At 40.4% G+C, this 26,000-nt stretch overlaps 1 protein-coding gene across 1 annotated transcript in view; it reads right to left on the bottom strand.

Moving 5' to 3' along the window:
- The window catches only part of tafa4b (TAFA chemokine like family member 4b), a 35,188-nt gene that overhangs the window by 6,957 nt on the left and 2,231 nt on the right, over positions 1–26,000 (bottom strand). Inside the window, exons 2-4 of the mRNA XM_067506135.1 lie at positions 15,543–15,712; positions 14,860–14,975; positions 6,350–6,505 (exon numbers count right to left, since the gene is read on the bottom strand). Of these exons, the coding sequence (XP_067362236.1) occupies positions 6,350–6,505; positions 14,860–14,974 (271 nt within the window). The 5' untranslated portion in view covers position 14,975; positions 15,543–15,712. The remainder of the gene's footprint in view (positions 1–6,349; positions 6,506–14,859; positions 14,976–15,542; positions 15,713–26,000) is intronic.

The following is a 26,000-nucleotide window of genomic DNA, read 5'->3' as shown; positions in this document are numbered from 1 at the left end:
TCTTCCTGCAAGGCCACCTGCATTGTCATTGTAATGTTTGTGACATCAAGTGGACAGAGTTGAAACTGCAGCTCCTTTTAATCACATGATTAGTCTTTCTGTAATATATAATTATTCCCAAAAAATACGACCATGCATGTTGAATTACTACACACGTTTTGTGTATGTAATGCCTTGTTACTTCCTTATTAACACCTAAAGAATGCGTGCAGGTTCCACCTCTGCGGGCATGTAACATGTGATTCTTAACAAATGAAACACCCTCATGCAAGCATCAAATTCAATATACAGTATGTGCCTCTAATTGTTCAGGAAAAGTGAACATAATTAAATGTGTTTGCACGCAAACACAATTTAACTGGTACTCACACATTGTTAACGAATAGATTTTATTTTTAAATGTACATAATTCATTTTTCAAATCCACATAGACAAACGAGATCAGACCAACACTGACATGGAAAACGTATTTTATGTGATCAAACTGAACAAGTTTCCAAGACCAAAGGGATTCCTATTACCGCTACCCCTTTTATCTGAAGCCATTTAAGTCACATGATAAAGAATACTAAATTATCCCTTGTTAAATTAAAAAAAAACCTGATTCAATGACTACATGCCTCATTGTATCACTCAAATGTAGCCTGTTTGATGTACAACATGTGCACTCTGGCACGAGTCTGCTAGAGTGTTTCCCCATTAATACTTAACAAAGGCACTGCCTGACCTCAGTCATTGGATCAACACTCAATGGAGAGTTTACTGTTTCTTTGCATCTGTGTGTGTGTGTTGGTGTGTGTGCGTGTACCTGTGAGTCTGTGCGTGTATATGCTCGCATTTATAGATGCCACGTGTTTTGTGGGGCAGTTACCACCGAGCAGTGAGAAACATGTACATGTATAAAAGCAGTAAGCAGTCCTGTGCCCTTGCTCCCTGGTCATTACTATTTAAAGTGATGTACGTTCAGAAACATACAAATATATAAATTCACACACACACACACACACACACACACCAAAAAACTGGGGAGGACCTACAGTAGAAACATGGACACCCTCAGGCATTTAAATCGTTCCGCTCAGCGATCTTAGAGTGCAGAAGTAGCTGAAGAGAGGCATCCATCTCTTTCTACAAGGATTTACTAACAGACTGTATCTCTGTTGCCCCGACTCACACAGCCATGCCAGCACACCCAGGTATGCATGACAAGAAAACACAAGTGGAAAGTGCAGTGGAAAAACTGTCAGAAACAGATTATGTACGGTGAACACCTGCGCACTCACAGAGAGAGAGGGAGTGAGAGAAGAACAGACTGACAAAAAGACAAAAGCATGACGTTGTGAAGCAGATTTTATAGTAAAAAAAAAAAAAACAGCTGATGTTTGCTGAAATACTAAACTAGATTTCTTTGCCCAGTAATGAAACACAGTTTATCTGTCACCCTATCACACACCAAACTAATACACTCATTCACTGATTTTATCAGATCTCCATTCTCTCTCTCTCTCTCTGTCTGGATGCCAGCAAACATTCTTTAATGACAAAGTCTGTGCTAAGATTTAAAGTCCTTTTTTTTTACTGGAACCAGACACAAACACATCATGAGTAAGTTTTTACTTTACCTTCATTATTGTAGATTTCAAGAACAAAAATCTTGTACCTTTTATTTTTTACCGCATTTACCTTGTGGTTGCACTTAGTTACTTTGCAGATAAAAGCCCAGAGGTTCATTCAGGGTGAAACATTGTTAAAGGTTAAACCACCCAGCAGCAATTTGGCACTGTAAAAAGGGGTCATTCCTCATAATGAGAACCTCTACATTTTACTCCATATTACATTTTGTTAATAATACTGACATATTACAATTTTAAATAGAAGTCTTGTAATAGAATATTTTAGACACTCCTGTATTGATAATGACTCACAGACAAGTAAAGATACATACACAAAATCTAAGAAAGAAGTTATACATTATGCAGGTTTACTCTGGCTTGAATTCATTTCTGAGTGAGGGGCACACCAGCTCAAGCTCCAACTGATGCTGTTTTAACTAACCCACTTCACTAGCCTTGGCAGCACATTATTATTAATCCTGAATGCTACTGCAGTAAAACAAAACACTGTTTTATCTCCACTGAGACAAGGAAGGCTGTCGCAAACACTGAAATCTGTTAAATGCAGACACAAAAGTGGACCCAGATTATTTCTCACAAAGACTGCTGCTATAAAAAGATTCATCTCTTTTCTTTTATGTCCTTCCACCATTCCATTCATTATCTGAAACCACTTGTCCGGTTTAAAGTCATGGGGGGCTGCAGCCTATACTAGGCATTGAGTGAGAGGTGGTGTACACCCTGGACAGGACTCCAGTCCACCTCAGGGCCATTAATATCAATTATCAATTTTACCTGGGGAAACATTTTGCATTCTTATTTGGAGTTAATGTGGTGAACAGTAGGTTCTGCCTACACCTTGGTGGTCAATGTTTATTACTGCATCATACCAACAGACATTTGTTGTATATATGTGTGTAATATATATACAGTATAAATCACAGTATCCATAGCACATGTTTCATACCAAACAATACTACTGTTAATTCTAATAAACATGAAACAAAAGAAGTTGGTTTCATGATCAGTGAAAAAATCAAGAGGGAAAAATGAAGCTCACTTGACAGAGGTAGTTTCACAGTAATGGACCCCACAGTGCAGCAACTAGCAATGGGATCTGGTGCTCTTCTTTCAGTCAGCGTCAATAATTTAACTCCATTTACACTATGGCTTTTCTACAAAGGCTGGCTACTGAGAGGGGTTTGTCTCCTTCCATCAGTGCTCAAGACTAAGAAGGTGAGGGGAGCGTTTGCCGAAGTGTGCGCGCAGTTGTGTGGTGCCGTGTGCGAGACATTGTTGGTGAGATGAGATCTTTTGTAACTGCGAACTCAGAGGTCAAGCATGACTCATGAGATAAGTGCTGCTGAGCACTGGATTTGGAAGTGAGAGGCGGTGAGACTCAGAGGTGAGATCTGAATAGAAAATTAGAAAACCTCATGACTAGTGTGATGAAGGAACTGAGCAGTTTGTGTGTGTGTGTGTGTGTGTGTGTGTGTGTGTGTGTGTGTGTGTGTGTGTGTGTGTGTGTGTGTGTGTGCGTGCCTTTTCATAAGGTAGGAAAAAGACCATCAAAGAAGAATGGATTATTAAGTGACTTTCAGTTGAGCAGTAATCATTAGCAGTTTATTAGCTTTTCATTAGTGTGGCTTTTTCCTCTTAGAAAATTATAGTAAGTTTTTGAAGTGAACAAACAAAAGCATCAGGGCAGTGTCTATTCTGAAACGTTAGCAAACTTTCACAGTTCCTTATTTATCCCAGCTTTCATTACAAAGCTAATCATCTTTGCTATGGTTGCCTGATTTTATCATTATCAAGCTATTGTTCCCATCTGGGAACTCATCAAAGTGGTTAACAACAAATCTGCTTTTTATTGGGTGAAAATAGTGCTGAAATGAGCTAGCAGGCATGTTTGGGACCATGCGTTAGTCATTTGAATGGGAAAAGCACCGTCTACTGGACACATGCAGGAATAGCAAAGCTGTGAATGACGAGTGACAGATGGGTGCTGTATGGTTATTAAATGCTAGAGATGTTTTATGCACTCAGAGCACCGACAAGAAGAACAGAAATTCACCAGTGATGCACATGAGATTAATTTGCTTTATTTATTTATCAAATGAATTAAATATGCTAATAAAACTAGGAAGCAAAAAAAAAGTGAAGGTGTTAGAGTGCAAAGTAAGAAAAATATGTAATAAAGACTCATAAACTGTAGTTTGGGGATCAGAAGACCCCTAGCAGCGTACTTAGCGCTGTTTCTATTTTATGACATTTCTGATTTTTGATCCATTTATGATCTCAGGAATAGAAAACTTCCATAAGATTTAGTGGAAAAGCTTATTCAAGAGGTTTAATAACGAGTCTAATTGATCCCAAACCTAAGTAATGTTACTGTTGTCAAACAAAAGTAAAATGTATTTTTTCATGCATGATTCATGTAACATACATGAATGGGCAATATTCGCTCATTTAGTGTAATTGCGCTATGGTCAATATTGTTTTTTCACCTTCACAGCTTGTGGCGAAGTGAAGGATTCCCACTTTAGTGTTTTTATACTCGCTGGCCTTTATTAAACACATTATACAACAAATTGGTAAAATCACAAATGTATTATTGCTTCTACATATCCAGTGGGGGGACAGTAAAGCCTGTGTCTACAACAACATGAGACATGTCTTAAGTGTGAAAAATTTTGGTTACCAAGCTATGGTTTAACTTTTTTCCCTTTTTACTGAAACATATCAATGGTCAATACAACACAAATGAAAGCTAGTCCAAGACTGACAAAATACATGACTATATCTTTGTGTGTGTGTGTGTGCGCGTCAGTTATTCAGGTCTGCGTGAGCCCTGAATCAGTTTTAAGCCACTGGATGACCTTAACAGTCTGAATAACCCGTGTGCTTTGGAGATTCACTGTCTCTACTCACATACAGTATGAGTCAACTGTGTCTTTTGCTCTGGTGGGGGCTAATATAGTGTGATTGGATCGGGTGGGCTGACACAGTGTGTGTGTGTGTGTGTGTGTGTTTATGACTTCAGGGGACCATCTGTGGATGATAGGGGTCAGTAACACTGCTTGTTTCTCGCTGGGAAGGAGCTCTCAGAGCAGACAAACAGGTGACACAAAGGTCTACAAAAGCTTTCATCTGTTTATCAACCGTACCCTCACAAACACACAGCATAGATTAAGGAGCACTAACCCCGTTTACATATGTGATGTGCATGACAACCATGTGTACGAGCAAAATTCTACTGACAATTAATCTACTCTGTATTTCTACATGTACTTTTATTAGCGACTCAACATCATGATTAACCTATTCAAATTATTTCAGGCTTTTATCTGTATTGCACTTTCAAAACTTCCCTCTTGCCAATACATACTCTCTCTAACGTTATATTTTCACATAGAAAAGACACCAGAAGAAAATATATTTTTCAACTAACATTGTAACATATGTGGCAGAATAGATTTAAAATGGAATACTGTCCCGAATCATCATATCAGGCCTTTAAAACGGCAGTTTAAGTTCTCAGTCTTAGGGCTGAGCCAGTCATGGCCGACAGCTGTCATATAGATCTTCTTCTTTCAGAAACAGGGGCATAAGGAAAGCAAGGAGACACTGATGACCAGGCTTCAGTTACCTGCATTTGTGTCTTTAACCTTTCATGTTACATGATCTCCATGTTTCATGATGACCCACTTCCTGCTAGTGTGGCAGAGCAGAGACTTACTATACTCACTATGCCCAAAAACATACTATTTATTTCTTTATCACATTGAAATAATGTGACAGAAATATTCATTTTCAGTTTGAAATCATGGAAAGTAAATTGTCAATTTCATGTAGGATTTGTTCAACACATCCCTGTCTCACCCTTAGTGTGTTATTTTTGTTGGCTTTGCTAAGGAGGATATAAAGGCCAGGTGTAATTATTGGCAATTCATGCTTTCAGCTGGTCATGTTAGAAAAAGAGCAGAGTTTTCCTGTTGTACATTTCATTAAAATAAATTTCACACTGAATCCAAACAGAAACTTGAAATTGCTCCTGCTCTGGACTTTTGCACTAATATTTTCCAAAAGAATCTGATAATGATTTGTTTTAGGTGAGGTGTCAAAGTGGCAACCTAGATGATAGAAGATGATTAAAAACAATTTTAGCCTCTAACAGACTGAGCAGTTTGTTAATCGTTAGAAAAACATGTTGCGCCGCCAAGGTTTGTCTAAACACACATCTTGAATTATAGTTGTGTTTTCCAAAGATACCAAACCGAATTGGGCAGACCCTAGTGCATGGCTGTAGGGAAGCATCTGCCAAATTTAAAAAATTGTCTTTGATTTAATACTGCAGCTGTGGTTTTACGGCATTTTGAATGTAGGTGTTGTGTAGTTTAAATGAAATATTGGAACAGGTTCAGACACAAGCTAGTAACGTGCGGTTAATTTAATAAACCAGGATAATTAGACTGGTGGTGGATGGGCAGCTCTGCTTCAGATGCTATGATGTTGTTGACTTGATCAAGAAAAAATTGTGCATCTTTCACCTAAATGCAAAGTGATCATTTTCATGGCGTCTAATTGTTTCTTTGAATCAGTAGCTTTGAGAAATGAAGCTTAAAGACAGAAAAATATGATGGATCAGGAAAATAGGGCTGCAAATACCTATACTGCACTATAAAGACATATAGACATACACAGTGGCACAAACAAAGGGGGTTGTGAAGTTTTACCTTCTACACAGGAGGGTCTGGCTCTGGTGGTGCCAGCAACCTGCCCCGGGAAACAGGAACACTTGACGGTTTGAGAGCGCTCCTCAATCTTATTCTTATTACAGCAGCGATGGACGGCCACAACCTCACATGTTCCCTGCTTCACCTGGTATGAGACTGAGAGAGAGACAAAGAAGGACAGAGGAAATTCATAGACGTTAAAAGGTGGCTTATTGGTATTTTGAAGGTTTGTTCCTGCAACAATTTTAGTTTAAATTCAAATAAATGTGTTCTGCAAATAATCAAATATACACCATAACAGCTTCTCTGAGGATTAAACAAATCGCCCTGAATTATTTACTTCAGTATAAACTCCTCAATTTATTCCAGTCTCATACCCTTTGATTCATAAGTAAACACTCTTTAGTGATACTTTGCTTTTATTCTCAGCTGAGTGCCCTCATTAACTTCGTCACAGAAGCAGCACTGCTGTTGTCATTGTGTGCAGAATTAAAAAAATATATATGAAAGCAGGATGTGCTGAAAAAAATAACTTATTCACACGTCTTTCAAATAAAGTAAATTGCTTGATCCAAACAAAGAACAAGCATACACAACTTGCAAGAGAGTCACGTGATGGAGCAATTCACTAATAGAATGCATTTAAGGCATAATGGTTTAGAATCAGCCACAGTTGTGTGTCTGTGTCTGTGTATGTGTGTGTGCGTGCGTGTGTTCCTGAGAGGAATTATTTATATGAGGATAATTGCTTTTCACCTGACACCTCCAAAACACAAACAGCGTCTAATCTGCCTTGATTATCTCCACACTTCCCTGGGGACCTTGGTCTGGTTAATGATAACATTTTCCTGACAGTAACGGAACAGAAGGGCGAACGATACTTAAAATAAAATTTGAACCAAAATCCAAAATTTGAACCCAGTGGCATAATATGTCCGTTTATGTGTGTGATGTTGCTGAAAACAATGTTATTGTTCTAATCTGTTTCAGCTGAATCAAAAAGTTGTAAACGTGTCCCTTGATGATGCTCGCTCGGCTTACGAGCAGCGTGTTTTGTTGAAGTGACCAGCAGTCTCCACGTGCTAAAAGATAAATGTCCCTTTATAAAGAACATAGGAGCAGATGCTATTTTAATATCACTACATTGGCCACATGTACAGTACATGAGGAGGCTGTGAGAATAGTGTGTGAATGGGCTTAATCTGCATGTCAAAGCTTAGTGTACTGCACAGCCTCTATGCTTATGTTACCTATAACTTAGTGCATTAAACACATGAATCTCTGAAGAGGAAGGGATTTTGTGGCCAACTCAAGGAACAGGCGCCGACCATAAATGTTGGGCAAAATGTTTAGTAAATCTAATCTTTGCTTATGGCTTCTGAATGGATTCCAGCTGCCTTATCTTCACTCTCAACGCTTGTTGTGCACTCCTGAGAGTCTCTGGCACCATTTCCTGAGCACAGCAAACCCTGCTGGCGACATTGCTACCTATAAGCCTCTTTACAGCCCTGAGAAAACCTTGGTTATACTGTACCATAAGCCCAGATTTCATTTATGTACGTGACTTTACCCAGACTCCAAAACTTTTCATGCTCAGCTGAATGAGCTTTGCAGGAGGATACAAATGTGCACACGCGCGCGTGCGCACACACACACACGCACACACACACACTCTGTAAAGGGTTCCATTTCTGCAGGCCATGGCCTCTCTCATCCTTTCTGATTTAAAGTTTGTTTGTTCTCTTCTCCAGAGAGCCCCATCAATGATCCCTGGCTCTCTGAGGGCGCCCCTCCGCTATCATCCCTCCACTTTCATTTCCCTCACTCCTCTGTCTCGGGCTCTCCTGAGGCTGGAGCAGCTGCTGAATTACCCCCACACGCGTGCACACACTCATGCACACGAAAACATCCAGCCTGTATCTATTGAGAGAAATCAGGAATAGAAAGAAATAGAACTGGACTCAATGGGAAAAGGACTCTTAATAAGCTGTAATTAAAAGAGTAATAATCACCATTTAAACATGGAAGGGTTAAAAGAAGCTCAGTTCAAACGCAATCAAATTGCCTTTGTCATTATAATTACTTCACTGAAAATGAATTCCACTGTCAGTATGGAGTGGTGACTGGTCAATCTCATCTCAGACATTAGCAGCTTGTTAATGAGAAAGGGAGAGAAAGACAGCAAGTCATACCAGAGGAGGAGAAGTGGCGTCACAGACAACAGAGAGAACAAGGAGCGACTGGCTTCCTGCTGGCATAATGGGGTCAGAAGGTTCACAGGGCTTCTCTCTTTATTGCCTCCATCAGACGTGTATTTTTAAATACAGAGCTAGAGCAGTGGAAGGTAACACTACCTCACGTTCATTTGATTTTACTGAGTGTGCCCAGGTTTTTACATTGATTCAAATCTGGGTGAAGTACTTTATAACACATATAAGGTAAAATTCAGACGGGTCTAGGGAGAGTCTACATTGTTTTCTGAAAGTGATTTCTGTTAAGAGGACAGCTTAAGGGGCCTTTCACTGGGTTGTCTTTAGAAATGCTGCAGTTTAGGGAGTCCTTAAGTTCAAAAGAACACTCAGAACCACCTCACTGTTTCAGATGGAGGTTTTTTTTGATAGTAAACAAAATATTTCTGAACTGTTACAGCACCAGCTCCATTAGCCTGAAACATTGGTGAAGGAATTTACCCCAACATGGTTCATGCTGGCCTAAAAAGATTTAGTAAATAATTTCCTGCAAATACAATATTTGTTAAATAATTTTCTTTTCAACGTTCAACCTGTTTTTTGGTCCAGTTGCCACATCAGTGTGAGTGCAAAAGGTTATTTTCAGTTATACATATCATCAAATCTCAAAATATGGATTTCCTTATCTTCTGAGCAAAGAGCAAAGCCAAAATAAAATAAATAAATCACAGTGAAAATCTGTCTTCAGTTCAGTGGTGAGGTGTCACAGAAATGTGAGCAAAGAACAAATCATGGTTAGCAGTAGTAAGCCTTAGTTACAATAGCATTTTCCATCAATGGCATGCTGACCTTTTCTTCTATGCTGTGCAATGGAATGGTCGCCTCAAGTTTCAGAGCAGTCAACCAAACGAGCACTTCATTTTAAACCAAAGAATGCAGACCACAGCTCATCAGAAATCAAACCGAGGCTTCAGACTCAGAGAAACCTGCAAACATTATGTTCACTTCCACCAGGAGCCGAACACTTTTGACCTTAAGCACAGCCCAGGAATGAACAGCCTGGATTGGCCTCGCTGCGGGTTGCAGACAACCTAGACAAGCTAGAAATGATCACCAACAAACCCCTCTCATGTCTTAATGACACAGACCAGAAGCCACACACATGCACACGCACGCACGCACGCACACACACACTCACACAGAGCAAATAGTTCTGAGAAAAAGACAGAGAAAGAAAAGAACTGAGAGACCACGGACTCTTAGATGTTTTCAACAGTTTGTCTTAAAACATTTAATTCCACTTTCATTCAACTCATCCACATAATACTCTGATAATGTATAAATAAACATCATATTCCGTGTGGTTCTGCTTGTTCATATCAAAAAATTCCTTATATGCAATAATAAAACCATATACTTGTTATAAGAAAAACATGTTTAGCCAAAAGATTAGATACATTTTTGTCCCTGGACATCGACTTCCCCCAAATTCTCTTCTTCATCAAGTGTCTAGATTTCTGGGTGTTAAACTATAAGTCTCCTACCTCAGAGACAAAGTGTGAGTCAAGAGTCAAGAAGATCCTCAAAATCCATCTCACAAGGAAGCCTTCCACCCTTCTAACCCTTGCTATCCAAAGACTCTGACCTTCACCCGACTTCAAATTCATCAGCACTTTGTTTAATTGGACTCAGCTCTGTCACATAAGAAGAAGACTCCCCAGAGTACATTCAAGTATTTCTTAAATATCAAGTGAACTTGCTTAAAACCTGTTGTTTTATTAATTCATCAACTGTAATAAAACCCACAAATAAGCTCTTGAATTTACTTATTGCTTCTCAGAACAGTCAGTTTATTTGTCATATATCTTCTCCAGCACAGACTTGCATTCTGCTTTTCATGTACTCACATAACTACAATCTTGTATTTATACTTCCCATTTCACCTTTGTGTCTTCGCTTTGTGGTAATTGTTAGTTAGTATTAAATAACCTAAACCTAAACAATAATTAAAATTATTAAACACATTTTTTTACCCTGAGATCCTATTTAAGCTTGATGTTAATCGCAATCCCAACTATCACTTTCAATGTGATTTGTAAACAGTCATTTTTTATAATAAAAATAAAAAAGTTAAATCGTGCTGCACTTGGGATAATGCTCTGGCATAGGTCAAAAAATAATTTCTAAAAAATACATAAAGTAGGTGGATAAGTCAGTATCCACAATAATTTACGTATATAGATCAAGTACTGTAGGAGTAGCCCAGATTCAAGGCACTAAACCATATTTATAAAGGGAACCTACAATTTATATATTTGAGCATGCAAGGTATTATATGAATAGGCATAAGTCAGGGAGTCATGTAGAGTTTACAGTCAAAATCTATTTAATGTGAAGAAATAAACTCAGCTCGTGTTGGTCAGCTTGTCTATCATGATATTATGTTATTAGCAGTCTGCAGTGCATTACAGCAAAAATGAACCAGAACAAACCATTGAGCAATGTTTCACTACAACTATACCAAAAAACTGCTAATAGAGAAATCTTATAATTTTTTTGTAGAAGGCCAATTTTCAGACAGCAATTGTTTCAGAAATAAAAAGCAGAGTCAGGTCAATATCTACGGTGACTCTGGATCAAAACCATACACAACCAACAAGTCCAGATCGAAATACTACTATAAAACAAAGACTAGTCACAGACTTTAGGAAAGTGGTCTGTGGAGCAGACATGTGAGCCCATCTCTGCTCAGAGCACTACTGCTCCTCATCTGCTCAAAATTCATGTATGTGTTAGCAGCCAGCCCCCAGCTATAGACACACAATAACAGTGTATCTAATGTCTCAATGTTGGCTTTAAACCATTTGGTTATGGCCATCTTAATGCAATAGAACCTAGCACACGCTGAGATGAAAAGACTTCTCAAGCATGGCTAAATGCTTCTATTGCTGTGGCAGGCAAAAGAGAGGGAGGCTGGTGGGGAGTGCCTGGGCAGCCACTACCTTGAACTTATGGCTTAGCCAGGCGATTGATGTACTCTGACAGACACAGGCGAGCAGAAGCACTGTGCAATTCATCAAAAAGCTGTACCTTTCCCCTGTCAATACCTGATGGGCACGTCCATTGCTACAAAAAGATATCTAGAGAATCTGTCGGAGGCAGCAAAGTCAGCTTTAAGAGGACATACTGCACGACACCACACACTGCAGTGTCTCAAGAGAGCAAGTTTACAATGGCTAGTTGTGTGGAACAAGGTGGAACAGCGAAGTCTGTTCCTAAATTATTGCCTGTTTTTCTTTCTTTCTGCATTTGAAATGTAAGCTTTTAGACAATTTGTTGGCCTTTCTTCATCTCCTCCTCAGGCTAGTTCAACAAAGCTCATCGATTCTCCAGACATTACCAGTGTTTAACTTGTCCACCACATCAGGCCTCAACCGACTTTATGCTAATTTTTATAACCGGTTGTTGGTACAGCTGAATTCCTGGTAAAACCTCCGTACTGAGGCTTTGCGAGGATGCTTTAAGGAATCATGAGTTAACGAAGAAAGTGCAGCAGAAAGTTGCCATATCCACTTTTGGCATCAGTTCTGCAACCTAGTAACAGACCTTTTAGTCTCAGATAATTTCATTTTGTGTATCCAATATGAGTGTCATATGATAATATCAGTGCATTTTTAATAAAATAAAACCAAAACATGTTTGGAGTCCATGCAAGCATGAGCTGTAAGTCTGATGTTTCAACAAAAACAGCAAAAACAGATTGAGTATATAATTATTTGTATTGCACTACGTTTTCAGCTCCTGGGTTGAAATTTATTGTGTGATACATTTTTGAATTGTGCCTTGTATTTGTTATTTCAATAAAGACCTAACGAACAACCATAAAAGTTCTAATGGGTGTGTAATGTATTTGTGGCAGCATGTTCCATAATAGATTTTTGTAATTTTCTACACAGCTTTGTTCTACTAGTGAGAGGGCTGACTGTGAAAATGAAAACATTGGCCAATAATTTTTGTGTTGAATGTTTAATGTTTAAAGATATCAACCTGGAAAGGCTCTGGAAAAGCTCTTACCTACTTGGGCTAAGTAAATGATGTTATATGCCTTTGTCAGGTCCTTTAATCAGCTTGGTTTACTTGTAGTGTAATACTACATATTTACACATCCACTTCTTGACATTCCTTTGTATTTCCTACATGTAGTTAATATATTTGTATTGTATTTTCCAAAGACAACGTTTTGTTCATTGTAGCACTATCTGCCTTGTTTTGTGACCTCAGAGCTAGGTAGTGAAAAATACATACTTTGTGGCACATTAGCAGTTCATTAGGTGTAACAAGGAAAAAACTAATGTAATCCAACGCAACACTCCTTCAATAAATCCTCCTCTATGAGGGTGATAATAATACAGTTTTGGAGGCTGTAGTTCAGCTGCTCTTGAACACAGTGAGGGGTTTCTGTGACGTATAGCCCAACCTCATTGCTGTAAACAGGCTGGACAAAATAAGAGAAAGTATATCACAAATCAATTGAGAACATTATGGCCATGAAAGGAGGATATTCTGCAGGACCATTAAACCACTTTTTCCTTGGTGTATCTAATAAACTGCCAATATGCTGTATGTACGTATGTACTTGCCATCTGTAGGCCCAATAAAAAGCTATATAAATTGACATAAACTGGTTTCAGACATTTTATGCAACACCTGCCAGGTGGTTGTGCTGACATTATTAAGACACCATATCTGTAAGTGAGGAAAACATTTGGTGGCTCATTCTACATTTGTTATTCTCATGAGGGCGCTTCTAGAAAATAAAAATAAAGCACATTTATTTAAAGTGACAGCTGTCAATCATGTCAAGTCTGCACGGTTAGTTGCTGTTCACTGCGTAAATTCCTTTTATAGATTTGCAAAGACTAAAGATTGCCTCTGAGAATGGTACTGACTGAATGCTAAAATGAAGGATCAAGTATAAGATGCGGTGCCTGTTGTTGAGCATTTTTTGACCTCTAGAGCCACCATGTGGTAGCAAATGGTACATTAGCAGCAACATGGATCAAAGCAATGCCTCGCTGGCTTGCCAACAAACCAGCACTTACATATAAAACACAAAAAACGTTTTGAGCAGTCATAAAATAGAGCCAATTATTTTTCAGCCTCAAACTACTGTTTCTGTATATGTGTGTGTGTGTGTGTGTGCTTGTATTCACAGCCTATGAGGCCTAAACCTCTACCAATTAGAGCAAACGCTCTAATAAAAAGCCCTAGTCAGTTTGAGAGCGAGTCATCTTGTTTCACAGCAAGAGTGAAGTACGAAGGGGGCGGGTACCCATGCTGACCTTCACAATACACAGGGCCTGCAATTAGCAGTGTCCCTGCCGTAAGCAGGCTGCCTCCTCTACGTCAAAAAGAAAACTAATACCATCATACATTGTACAGACTGAGTGCTGGTAGCATTTCTGTGGCACATAAAGGTCACCTTGCAAAACACAAGCAGTGAGAGCAAAGAAACCAAGAGATAATTAGGGAAATAGTTATAATTAAGTACAAGGAAGAGGTGACCGGGGAGGTTGTCACCAACAGGACCAAGCGCAAGATGCTGTGACTCAGCACAGCTGTCCCTATGGTCCGACTTATAAATATTAATAAGACTCTGTTGGTCGTTTTTTGGTTGAGGGGGATGCCTGTCTCCCTGACTTATGGAAATTAAAGGCAGAGAATAGGTTTAGTTTGTGGGTTTGGATGAAGTCAACACTGACTGTGGTTTTCTCCTTTTCATGAATTTCTTAAGAAATGAGAGAAGTGGTGTTTGGGTTTAAGAGGCGACTGCTGAGCCATGCATATTAAAGTGGCCATTGCCAATTATGAGCCTGAGGATTAGAAGTCATGAGCCTACATAGTGTATTTTCCATGAGACTTTTGTTAAAGCAAAATCACTAAGAATCAGGCAGCTTGAGAACAACAGTATCAGCCCTGAACTGCTGGATGTCTGCATCCAATCTGCATAGATCAGATCACACTCACACTGATCTATTTGTGTTGACAGCTGCTGACAGCTTAAGTGCCATTTTTATCTGTTCAGGCTTGAACATTCAAAATGGGGCGTGTTTGCATCCCTGCCCAAAACGAGGGCTTGTCTAGATTACACTCTGTCACATTGAGGGACGAAGCAAATTGTCCCCACTCAGCCCCCTCCTCCACAGTGGGGATGGCTCAGTCAGCGAGGTGCTCAGAGAACATGTGTTGTGCTGCTGTAGTGACAGTGAAATTAAGCTCTTGTGGTTTTGGAACGGGCATTCAGTGCTTGACCCGGTGTACCTGTCGTTCCCCGATGGTTACGATTGCCAGCACACACCGGGTCAACGCAGAGCATCACCAAGGCAACGAGGAAGGCCACCTGCAAAGGCCAAGCTGACCTCCCCCACAATTTCATCCTGAGAGAGAAACAGAAGAGAGAGAGAGACAAAGAGGGAGCAAAGGGGTGGTAGGCAGAAGAAGAGGGCAAGAGAAGAGGTTACAAACCTCCCAAAAACACCCAACAGTGACACAACAGTGCAGCAAATAAAAAATATTGCTTTTCGAACAAGCAGAAACAATGTAAGAGGTAGACCAGCAAGGGTCAAAGGAAAAGAGACAAGTGTCAGAACAGAATAGACCCGAGGAAAATTTTCTTTTTCTTTCCAAATTTCCAGCGCACACATTGTGGTTAGAGCAGCTGTATAACTTCCTATTAGTATTACTTTAGGATTAACTCTTAACTCTCAATTTTGTTCTAACAGACGACAATAATAAAAAAGTTAAGTGTATTATTGACAGGTTAAACACAAATGAAACAAGCTCCACCCAAAACTATGTGGTTTACGACTGCATCTAATCATTTCTTTCATTCTCAGTGGGGTAGATAGAATAAAAATGTAATTATTGATTGAAAGAATTTTAGTTACAGTTCTTTTCTTTTTCTTTTTGTTTCTTTTGTGGAGCTGTGTAGGACCTTATCTCACCTGTTGCTTGTTTTTGTCTGGTTTGATCTCACTTCCACTGAGTGTCTCCTCTATGGAAGGGACGTACAGGCCATGGCTGCATCCACCCACACCTCAGCTCTCTGTCTCGTCCTCTTCTTCTTCCTCCTTCTCCTGCTTCTCCTCTCGCTCACGTAAAACAGAAGAAACCCCTGGAGAGAGGAGGTACAAAGACACTTGGTCACAGAGGCCTGTCTGCCCAGGGGATCCTCCATGGCCTCCAGTGGCCTTGTATGAACTTCTACACACATGCACAAACTCACGCATATACACACACAGAGGTAAAGATGTGAAGGCCTAGATTCTGTCAGATCCATTGTTTACAATAGGTTCACCTACCCCCAGGCTGAATGTGATCCCCACTCTAGACATCACAAACAGCTCGCCCTCTCTCTGTCTGTCTCCCACCCACCACACACACAGACAAATACTCATTAACATTCACACACAGATGGACCCAGCAAATCAGTGTACACAACACAGTGCAATTTTAAATTAATTCCAAATTTACCTTACATAAGGAAAACCTTCAGAAAAGCGTTATAGCTAAAGCACCGGCGATACATCAGATGATCAAACAATCCAAAAACACAGATCCATGGTACACACACACAAACACACACACACAACCACACAAACACACACAGTACATTTACACAGTGTTTGCAAGGTAAATTTAACCAGTGTTGGAGGACAGCAGGAGAGACTCTCCCTAATTACAGCTGAGTGACAGCTTCTGATGCATGTGCACTTCTACACACTCACACACAGAGTAAATTACCATCCTGCCATGAGAGTGTGTCAACACACTTCTCTTTGCAGAGAGACTAACTTCACAATCCAAATGAAAGACAACAGATTCACATTAATAACAAAATGTTCTTCCCTTCTTGAACATTGATTATTCATCACGACTCATTGATATGCAGCTCAGTCCACTGATACGCTCAGAAACTTCCTGGGAAGGTGTCAGTTCCATACGAGAATGATACCTCCACTGAGCCATCAGTATAGTGCCACTGCCCCCTAGTGGGAAACAACCCAACAGCAACAGACAATAACCAGTGAAAGATGAAGAGATACAGAACATAAAAGGACCACATATTTTTACATAGCTGACAACGAAGGCAATAAAAATGACACAGAATTAATAGGCCCTGTTTGTGACGCTTAACAAAGATGAAGATTCTTGCAAAATAAGTTCAGGTAGAGGTAGAGTTCGGAAATACAAAAATGGGATCCTAAAGAGGAGCAAAGAGATGGTGAGATAATGAGAGGGCTGAAAATGAAAGAAAGCTTATGAAAAATAAAAAAGCAAAGCTCTTAGGAGCAGAGAGGGCATCAACACCTAGGAATTTAAACATATTATTGGTAATGTCCCATAAAACGTTCACAGACGCACACTGCATATAGGAGCGGATGTGTATAATTGTGAGAGGAGTTCAAATTCAGAATCGATCAGTCCCAACGCGAGCAGAGTAATAGCATGTACAGTATTCATATTTTGTATATTATATTCAAATTTGTGTGTTTGTTTTTCCACAACCTGTACAGTATATATGTGCATAAGTTGTGTGTGTGTGTGTGTGTGTGTGTGTGTGTGTGTGTGTGTGTGTGTGTGTGTGTGTGTGTGTATGTGTGTGTGTGTGTGTGTGTGTGTGTGTGTGTGGAGTGATTAGGCATGCTGCATGGCAGCACAGTAGCCCATTTCTTATTCTCTTTTTAAAGGCTAGGCCATGGAACGCATTTTTATCAGCTTTGTTCTCTGATACACTCATTAAAAGAGCACAATAGTTCATGTGTGTGTCTGCATGTGTCGCTCCAGATGCCACTCAGTTTCATTGGGATGTCAGGAATAAAACATCCCATCAGTCAAGGTGATACTGTCACCTCTACTGGGTATCACACGCAGATTGCGGTGTTATAACACAGTAATAAATCGGTGACAAAACATATCTGTGCAAATACCCACAATCACACAGTCTCTGAATTTTTTTTTTAACAAATACAGGTTTTCAAAAAGACACTGGTGTCTCTGGGGGGTTGAAGAAAGCAGAGGTGTATGTTGGGCTCACGCTGTCATTGGATTCGGCTTCAGAGTGGACACAGTCCAAAACATGCACACGTGTGTGAAAAGTGCACACACACGTTAGATTATCAACATCAAGTATTGCTCTTATTGCTCCTTCCATATCACCTTTTCCTCTTTCTGTGTGTGTGTCTCTGAGGGCTGAATGGCTGATTTGTGGCATTTCTTGCAGTAATCACACAGGAGTGGCACGGGTGCTCATTGACATGCAGTGAGACAGTCCCACCTCGACCACAATATATATCTGTGTGCCCTGCATCCAAACAGCATCATCTGCCAGCACCCTCCGACATACAAAAACATAGAACTCACCTGCAAAATCCTAGTGCAGAAAGTAAATACGTACATGCATGTATGCTACTGATCAGAAGGAACAAAATGGGACACTTTCTGCTTGGGGGGAATGTTACTGACATGCTCCTTTTCGGCACTCAGAGATTGTAACATTTATTAGAACACTGCCAGAGATTTCCATTGGATTGAACTGAACTCCTGTGAAGATTAGAAACTACATCAGCACTTGATAACCTGTCACCTGTCACCTGTTTACTATGTAACAGCATTTGTTCCTTGTCTGTGTCTCTGGTTTATCTTTTATCGCTCATTGGAATTAGGTGCATTTCCTAAACGGATGTTTATCAGATTAGATGTCAAAAACAAGACTGAGAAATAGATCTGTGAAAGAATTACTTTAGATGGTCTCTTCATCAAAATATGATTGATTTTGCTTGGCTAGACACATGCATGATGTGGGTCATTAGGTTGATTCATCCACTACTTTAATCTGGGTCAAGATTACTCAAAATTAAAGCCCCCGTTGCATTGATATTTCTTATAGACGTTCACGATCCTCCCAGTGATGACGTTAGTGATTATTTGGTGACGACTTGGGTTTATTGTAATAAAAGTCAATATGATTAACATAAAAAATAAATGAACATATTTATTCTCACATTACGATAAACTCCTTTTAATGACCACGGCTACTGCTGCCATGTTTTATATGAGGCAAACATTTATACATACAGTAGATGTGTAGTTCTGTAAAAGGCCCATCTCTAACAAATCATCATATTCTACTTTTCTGATGAACACTTTCATCCTGTAAGAAGTGAGCACCACTCTTGTGTTTCTCACATGTGCAAATAATATAATATTCAGCAAATCTGTAATTTTATTTGTTATTTATTTGTTTTGCCTATTGCCTCTATGAATTACTTAAAGGCAGTGCTGTGTCCTAAAATTCTATAATTTAAAAAAAATGTTATTCTGACATAAATACTTTTCTATACTAAATAAATATTGTGTCTATTTGGAATTCCAGGTACAAGAACCAAAATGTCAGCATGGACATGATTTACTTCCAAGTATGTGTGTAAACTAAAAAGCAGTGGGATTGAAGATCACACAGGCATCACACCAGTATCTCAGTATGTAGATTTCTGTGCCCAGACTCAGACAAAGCATACAAAAAGCGTATCAGTGTAAAACAAAGTGTGTCTCCCTAAGGCAGAAAGATATTGAAAATGGAAGAGACGAAAGCACAAAGCCCAATAGAATCTTATGTGAAGCGTTTCAGATTTCTGCCGATATGCACAGTATTAACATTCAGTTAGGGTGTGTAATGTACTGCTTCTATATATTTGTCTGCCTCCGACTCTAAATCATTACAGCGCTCTGCTCCAGTCATTTCCTCTGGGTCGCTGGGCAGACAGAGTGGGTGTGTGCCCCCACACAAAGGCACATTCTCACACACAGAGACACACAACAACTTAAATTAACACACCACACCAGTATGTGTTTGGAAGCCAGAACATTTTTATCCCCTAATGTTCAGCCCACAATTTTTCCGGTCCTTATTTATTCCTTCTCCGGCTCTTGCTCTCCGCAGTAGCCAAGCCTCCATACATTTGTGTGTGTTTCCGTCTCTCTTTATCTTCATCTTAATAACTCTTTATCAGTGTGCTGATGAGCATCTCGGCTTCCTCCTCTCCCACTGCTCTCGGTCTGCTATGAACAAATTCCCTAAATGCGAGTTCTAATCATATCTCACCACCATTTTCTTAATTCTTCGCCTTGTAAATGAACACATCACCAGACATGCTTGTGTGTGACAATTTGTGTGTGTGTGCATGTGTGTGTTTGTGTGTGTGTGTGTGTGTGTGTGTGTGTGTGTGTGTGTGTGTGCGTGCACTGTTTGTATGAAAAATAGACTGAGGCAGAAGTATATAGAAACTGATAGACATAAAAAAACTCAATTCTCCTTTTATATGCATTCACAGGTTGTGACACATTACATATGTTTAAATTGAAAATAAGTGAATTTAAGTTATTTTGTGTATTTTATGTGACAACATCTCTGTGTAACAAAAACTATACTGTGTCCCTGAGAAGGCCCAGAGCCTATGTAAATATAATACTTTATAATGTGATTCTTATAGTGTTAGAAGCCATGATAACACTGCACCAGTTTACTGCTTTCCATTGGTTCCTGCCACACCTCCCCCACGGTATTGTTTCCATCAATAAACCAAAAAGCAAATAGGTGGAGGATCCTCTGTTGGGTGAAATGAGCAGGTGGAAAGAAAAAGAAAAGAGAGTTGTGTGTAAAAGTCAGAATTCAGGACCATTACCTGGCTCTGCTATTGACTGCAGAGTTCAGAGAATGGCCTTGGCACTTCGGTACCATTACAGCTCAATTGATCAGCCTGCACTTAAGTCCAAATCCTACCTTGTTGCACAAGCCATCATCTCAGGATCCGGTGACCACAAAATAAATGTGTGGTTGTGGTGCTTGGTAAGTGTGAGTGTGCACATGCAACAGACTGTTGAATCTATTTTTGTGTCTTTGGTGTTTTCCAAGGTTGCTCTTTATCTCGTATCTCATTCTCTCTCTACCATGTCTGGTCCACATTCTTTTTCTCAGCAGTCCTCTCTTTTTCTTTCCCCGTTTCCAAAGATAAAATTTTGAAATGATTGCGGTGCATGTTTTAGGTTTTGAACCAGACGAAGGCAAACCTCCCCAGCCGATATACAAACAAGAGCCATACTACAATCGCAAAGATCGCTCTTCTTACATACTTTGCAACAGGGTGGCGTTTTTCATAGTCTGGTTTGGCTGTGTATACCTGTCACATACTGCTAGCAAATCTCATTAAAGTCTTTTACCAACCTCTACCACTAAAGTGTGGAAGGAAGGGAGCCGGATGTTGGCTGCTACTTCTTCTGCTACTTAGAGACACTAACAGGTTAATAAACAATAGCTTTCTAACAGAACTAGTCTGCAGTGGTAGCCCAGTCCATGGTTTCCTCTGTAAGAGTTTGTCGTTTAAAACACAGACAGGGAGCATGCACCGACATTAGAGCCGCCCTCCTCAGAGCCGCTGAGGCAAGGCCCGGGCCATAAATCCGGCACACTCTAATAAAGCAATAAAAGGCCATTAAAAGTCAGTGTCCCTCTGCACTGGAAGATGGATGGAAAGATGGAAAAAAGGGAGACAGTTTTGGACGACTGTACACACCCACACACATTTTTGGCACGTTTTCTTCCCCTTTCTGCTGGCGACAAACTAGATATCTGCAATATTGATGCCGTTCTCCCGTTGTTACTTGTCTTTTATTCTTGCTGGCTGCAGTTCACTTTGAGATAAAAAGAGAGGAAACCCTGTGATTTCGAATAGTTAAGCACAATCTTTATGTACTTTTCTGCTCAGTCAGTCAGCTCGCTACAGTCTTCGCTACAGATCTACCTTCCTTTGCGTGTGGTCTACTGCAATGTTTCCGGCTAGAATGACTTCATATCAGCTCATTGCACACCAGTACATGCTCACACTTACAACTTTTATTCACACTACCATGCACAAATGCAAATGTAAAAGTTGCTTTTCACATCCTGCCTTTACTGTTTGCTAGGAACGACATAGTACTAAAACCAGACTTTCTAGTAGAACTGAGTATTATTCTTAACATCATTCCCGCCTTTATTATCTTCATTATCTATATGTTTGTAACAAGAGGAGGAATCTTCTGTTAATGGGAAATCAAATTTATCTTATTTTCTTCTTTTATTTCATACCATCACATTTTTTTCTTCTCAAGCTCAAGAAGTCGAGGATCAAGACAAGGACATGTACAGAGGAGAGAACAGGTGAACCTGAGCAGCATAAGAGGGAGACAGCTCAACCCAGTTGAGTAATAAAACATATAGTTGCTACGCAATAAGTCACTGATCCTTGCTCCTTTCTGTACAAAGAATAACAAAAAGAAACATACACAGACACAGTGTGTGTGTGTGTGTGTGTGTGTGTGTGTGTGTGTGTGTGTGTGTGTGTGTGTGTGTGTGTGTGTGTGTGGCAGCATAATGCCATCCCTGACTGGACCTTTACAATCTGGCTGCTGGTATCAAATGACGGACGGGAGCCAGACAAAAGAAGGCCCTCATAATGAGACTCTCGTCAGTAGCAGACATTCACTGGGCTTTGTGCTCAATGATGGAAAATAAACAATCTGGATGGGAAAACTGCTTTGATTTCACTGAGTTTAGGCTCACTGTAGTTTCTCCTTTGGCCCAGAGAAATGCTATGGACAAGTCTGGGTCTCATAATGATTTTACACAACAGCTTTAAATAAATGGACACGCAGATTTAGAAGCCATTCTCCAGCCTCTAGTGCTCCCACATTTTTTTTTAATCATTGCACATCCATATACTCACAGAAACTCATATATGCAGACAAAAAGATACCCTGATTATATCAGTCCCTTCTGCTGCTAATGACCAGCTTGCACATAATTATATTAATTATTGTACGTGCTCCGCCTGTCAATTGGCTAGCCAAAAGATAGAGAGAGCTTGATACAAGAGAAGTGAAAAAGAGCAAAAGAAAGGAGGGAACCTACGAATGAGAGAGTCCGAGAGAGTGGGCAATGGCAGAGAAAGAGGGAACGAGGGAGGAAGAGATGCCGGGACAATAAGGTGTGGGAGAGCAAGTTACCGACAAAGACAGAGAGCGAGGAGAGAGAGGAAGCCTGATCAATTGTTCATTTTACAAAGTCACTGAGACATGTCAGCAGTGTCAATAAGTGAATTAATTTGTCTGTGGGTCTCCAGAGCATGACACCATATCACTCTGCACTCCCAAGACAGGCAGGGCCTCTAACCGTCTCACACACAAGCTGGCATACACACTCTTACAAAACAATTCCACAGAAGGATCACGCACGCTGGATATGCTGACACGAAAACATTTTCATACAGATGAACTCATGCTGGTAAATGCATATCCTCCCCTCCACCCACACCCACAAACACACACACACTGGAGCCTAACTTTACACATAATCACGACATGAACCCAAATTTAATGACTTTCATTGCGGCAGGCTGCTTATTGTTATCAGGTGAGCGCACATAATTTGCTGAATGAACAGAATTTTATGATGAATGCAAAAACGTGCCAATGTTGACACATCATTCAGTTTTTGGCAGCTAAATTTGAATGCAAATTCAGTAAATGTTACTAGATACACACACACACACATATAAACAATAGTCATACATCCTCATTAGAGCAGCCATCCCTAAGAGATGATGGTGTCCACTGGTGACTGACATCAGTCGGGCGCTGGTAGGAGCCCTCAATCGCTGGCTGCCTTCTGGTTTCATTACAAAGGCATCACCTCCAGCCCACACACATTCACTGTGCGCACATACACTACTGTACACATTTACACACACTCACTCACTCCTCTGACAGGTTTCTCATCAGTCCTGACTACCCAGACTCTTCACTGTTGCTCAGCTATCACCTGTTTGGCCATGGCTTCCTCTCTTGCTCCTCTGGGTTCTTTTGTCTTTTCCTTTCCTGTCCCATCATTCCACTCCCCCCCTCCCCGCCCCTCTGTTTCCCACAGGGTTAAACCTTCTTCTCCCCTCATGCGGAGCAGTGTTATTTGAGGGCTGCTGTGATGACCGCCCCAGGCCCAGCTACAACCCCACTGCTCCCTTATGCAGCTTCACAGTGGACCCGTACTGCAGAGCATGCTGGGAGCTTTTCATAATCCTGCAGACACACTAATACTCCTACACTCACACTGTCGCTCACGGTTACCAACACATCTGCCAGCTGCCGGGGGGGAGGAATGGGGACTGTCTCTTGCAGACACACACACACACACACACACAAGTAGAAGCAGCAGATTGCATCCAAGGTGATAGATAGCACACTGTGGGAAGGAACTGTGCCTGTTCAATTACAATCATTACTATCACTTAGGGAGATTTGTCATGGTCAAAGTGAGTCGGAGCTGTGGAGAAAATCACCTTGAGGCCTGTAAAGTGGTGTTACTTTCAGTTTTTGTAAAAGGGTTACCGTGTCCTCACAACTCTGTCCAAATTGAAAATGACTAATTTTTACATAAATTAATTACTTCAAAGCTCCAAACTAATGTTTAACATATAATAACCATCATCTACTAACTCTCAGTCTGTGTACTACAGTTTGGCTGCTGGGTCTTTCACTGCCTCAGCCACAGGAGGAGGCCATGCGGCAGTGTGAGCTGCCAGTCAAAGCAGGCGCTGTGAGATGGAATCAGAGAGAGTCTGGATGGTGTGATGGTGCCGCAGGAGACCAAGGCCTCACTGTCACTGATTGACTTATGTACAGGGAGAATGGAAGACAGAGAACCCACACAGCTGTGGAGCTCCAACAAGAGACCTCCCCCGTCTAGACCAGCTGGTAAATACTCTTCGAAAATGACTGCTCTGTGAAAGGAAAGCCCAAAGCTGCAATCATCTTCCCATCTCCCACACCTTTGCTTGGATGCTGATTAAAATTAGTATAAAATATGTTGACCAGTTGTAATTTAAGCAAACAATTTTCACACAGATTATTTAGAATTGTGTTTTTAAATAATTGTAAATTAGACACATACTGTCCAAAATTAGTGTTTTACATAGGAGACATCAAACTATGAAAAGGTGAAGGTAACTCTAAATTACCTCAAGCTATGTTTAATAGTTCTGTACCACAAGTTCTTAATCATTTGCTGAAATAAAGTACACAACTATACCAATTAGTACTCCTTTTAAAATACTAATATGTCTCTTTGAAAACCGAGGTGAACTGTTAACTACAGGCAATAAACCACAGCTTCTTGGAGTCAAGCTTGAGAATTATAGCAGTATACACCACTGATTACAACTCAAGCATTAACTAGTGCATGTTATAGATGCAACTACTCCCATCTCACATCAGTGCACTCCTTTCAAAACCCCACTTAAAGATGTGCACAGGAAGAGAGCGGTTACGTGTGAGTCAGTAAGCTGCAGCGAGTGAGATGAACAGTGAGTTTTGGCTAATGAGTGGAGGATTCATTCATGGATGCTGGAAGACAGTGGCTCTCCTCTGAGCACACTGTTAACAAGGTATCAGATTATAAGTTCAGTCTGTCAGAAGCATCTGAACTGTAGCCCTTTCTTAACAGGAGGTCATGACCTCCGTTCAGTTAGGGTTTTGTGGTCAAGACAAGAAACAGATACACATCACACTCACACCTTATTGATTTAATATACAGATACCCATTAGAGCCATGGATCACCTGTTTGAGAGCAGACATCCATCCCCAAGTGGATTTTCTCTGAAACCGATTTCATGAAAATGGGTTGAGGTGTTACAGACCAATGCTTCTGTATGACATTGACATCTATCCATGTTATCTGACTTAATATGGCCAGAAACTACCACAGAAGTCAAGCATGCTGTCATTTACAAAGGAGAGGCCTTTCTCCATCTTTCTGGCTGTGACATGAAAGAAAGCCCCTCCTCTCTTTTCCTCTCATCTCTTTTCTCCTCGTTTCCTTCCTCTCTCGGTTGGGAAGTAGCCATTCATCACAGTCAATCTGTTAATGCCAGAGTATGTGTGTGTGTGTGTGGAGGTCATCTTTCGTGCTGCTGTCACCTCATCAGTCCGACATGCCTGATCCCTACTTATTCATCAAGCATATAACCCAGAACGCCTTTCACACACACACACACACACACACAATCATCAACTTCATCTCACATGTGTAATGCTTTCTCAGTTTCACACATGAACAAAGACACAGATTTACAAGATACCAATATGAGAGTTTTGCCTATTACACACGTGCACACACACACACACACACACACACAATCATCATCATCATCTCACATGTGTAATGCTTTCTCAGTTTCACACATGAACAAGGACACAGATTTACAAGATACCAATATGAGAGTTCTGCCTATTACACACACACACGCGCACACACACACACACACACACACACACACACACAATCTCCTTCCCTCACCTCATCTCTCAGAAA

This window comes from Channa argus, chromosome 5, assembly GCF_033026475.1.
Source record: "Channa argus isolate prfri chromosome 5, Channa argus male v1.0, whole genome shotgun sequence".
NCBI lineage: Eukaryota > Metazoa > Chordata > Actinopteri > Anabantiformes > Channidae > Channa > Channa argus.
The sequence above is the reverse complement of the archived record's forward strand: the minus strand, read 5'-3'. Positions and strand labels throughout refer to the sequence as shown.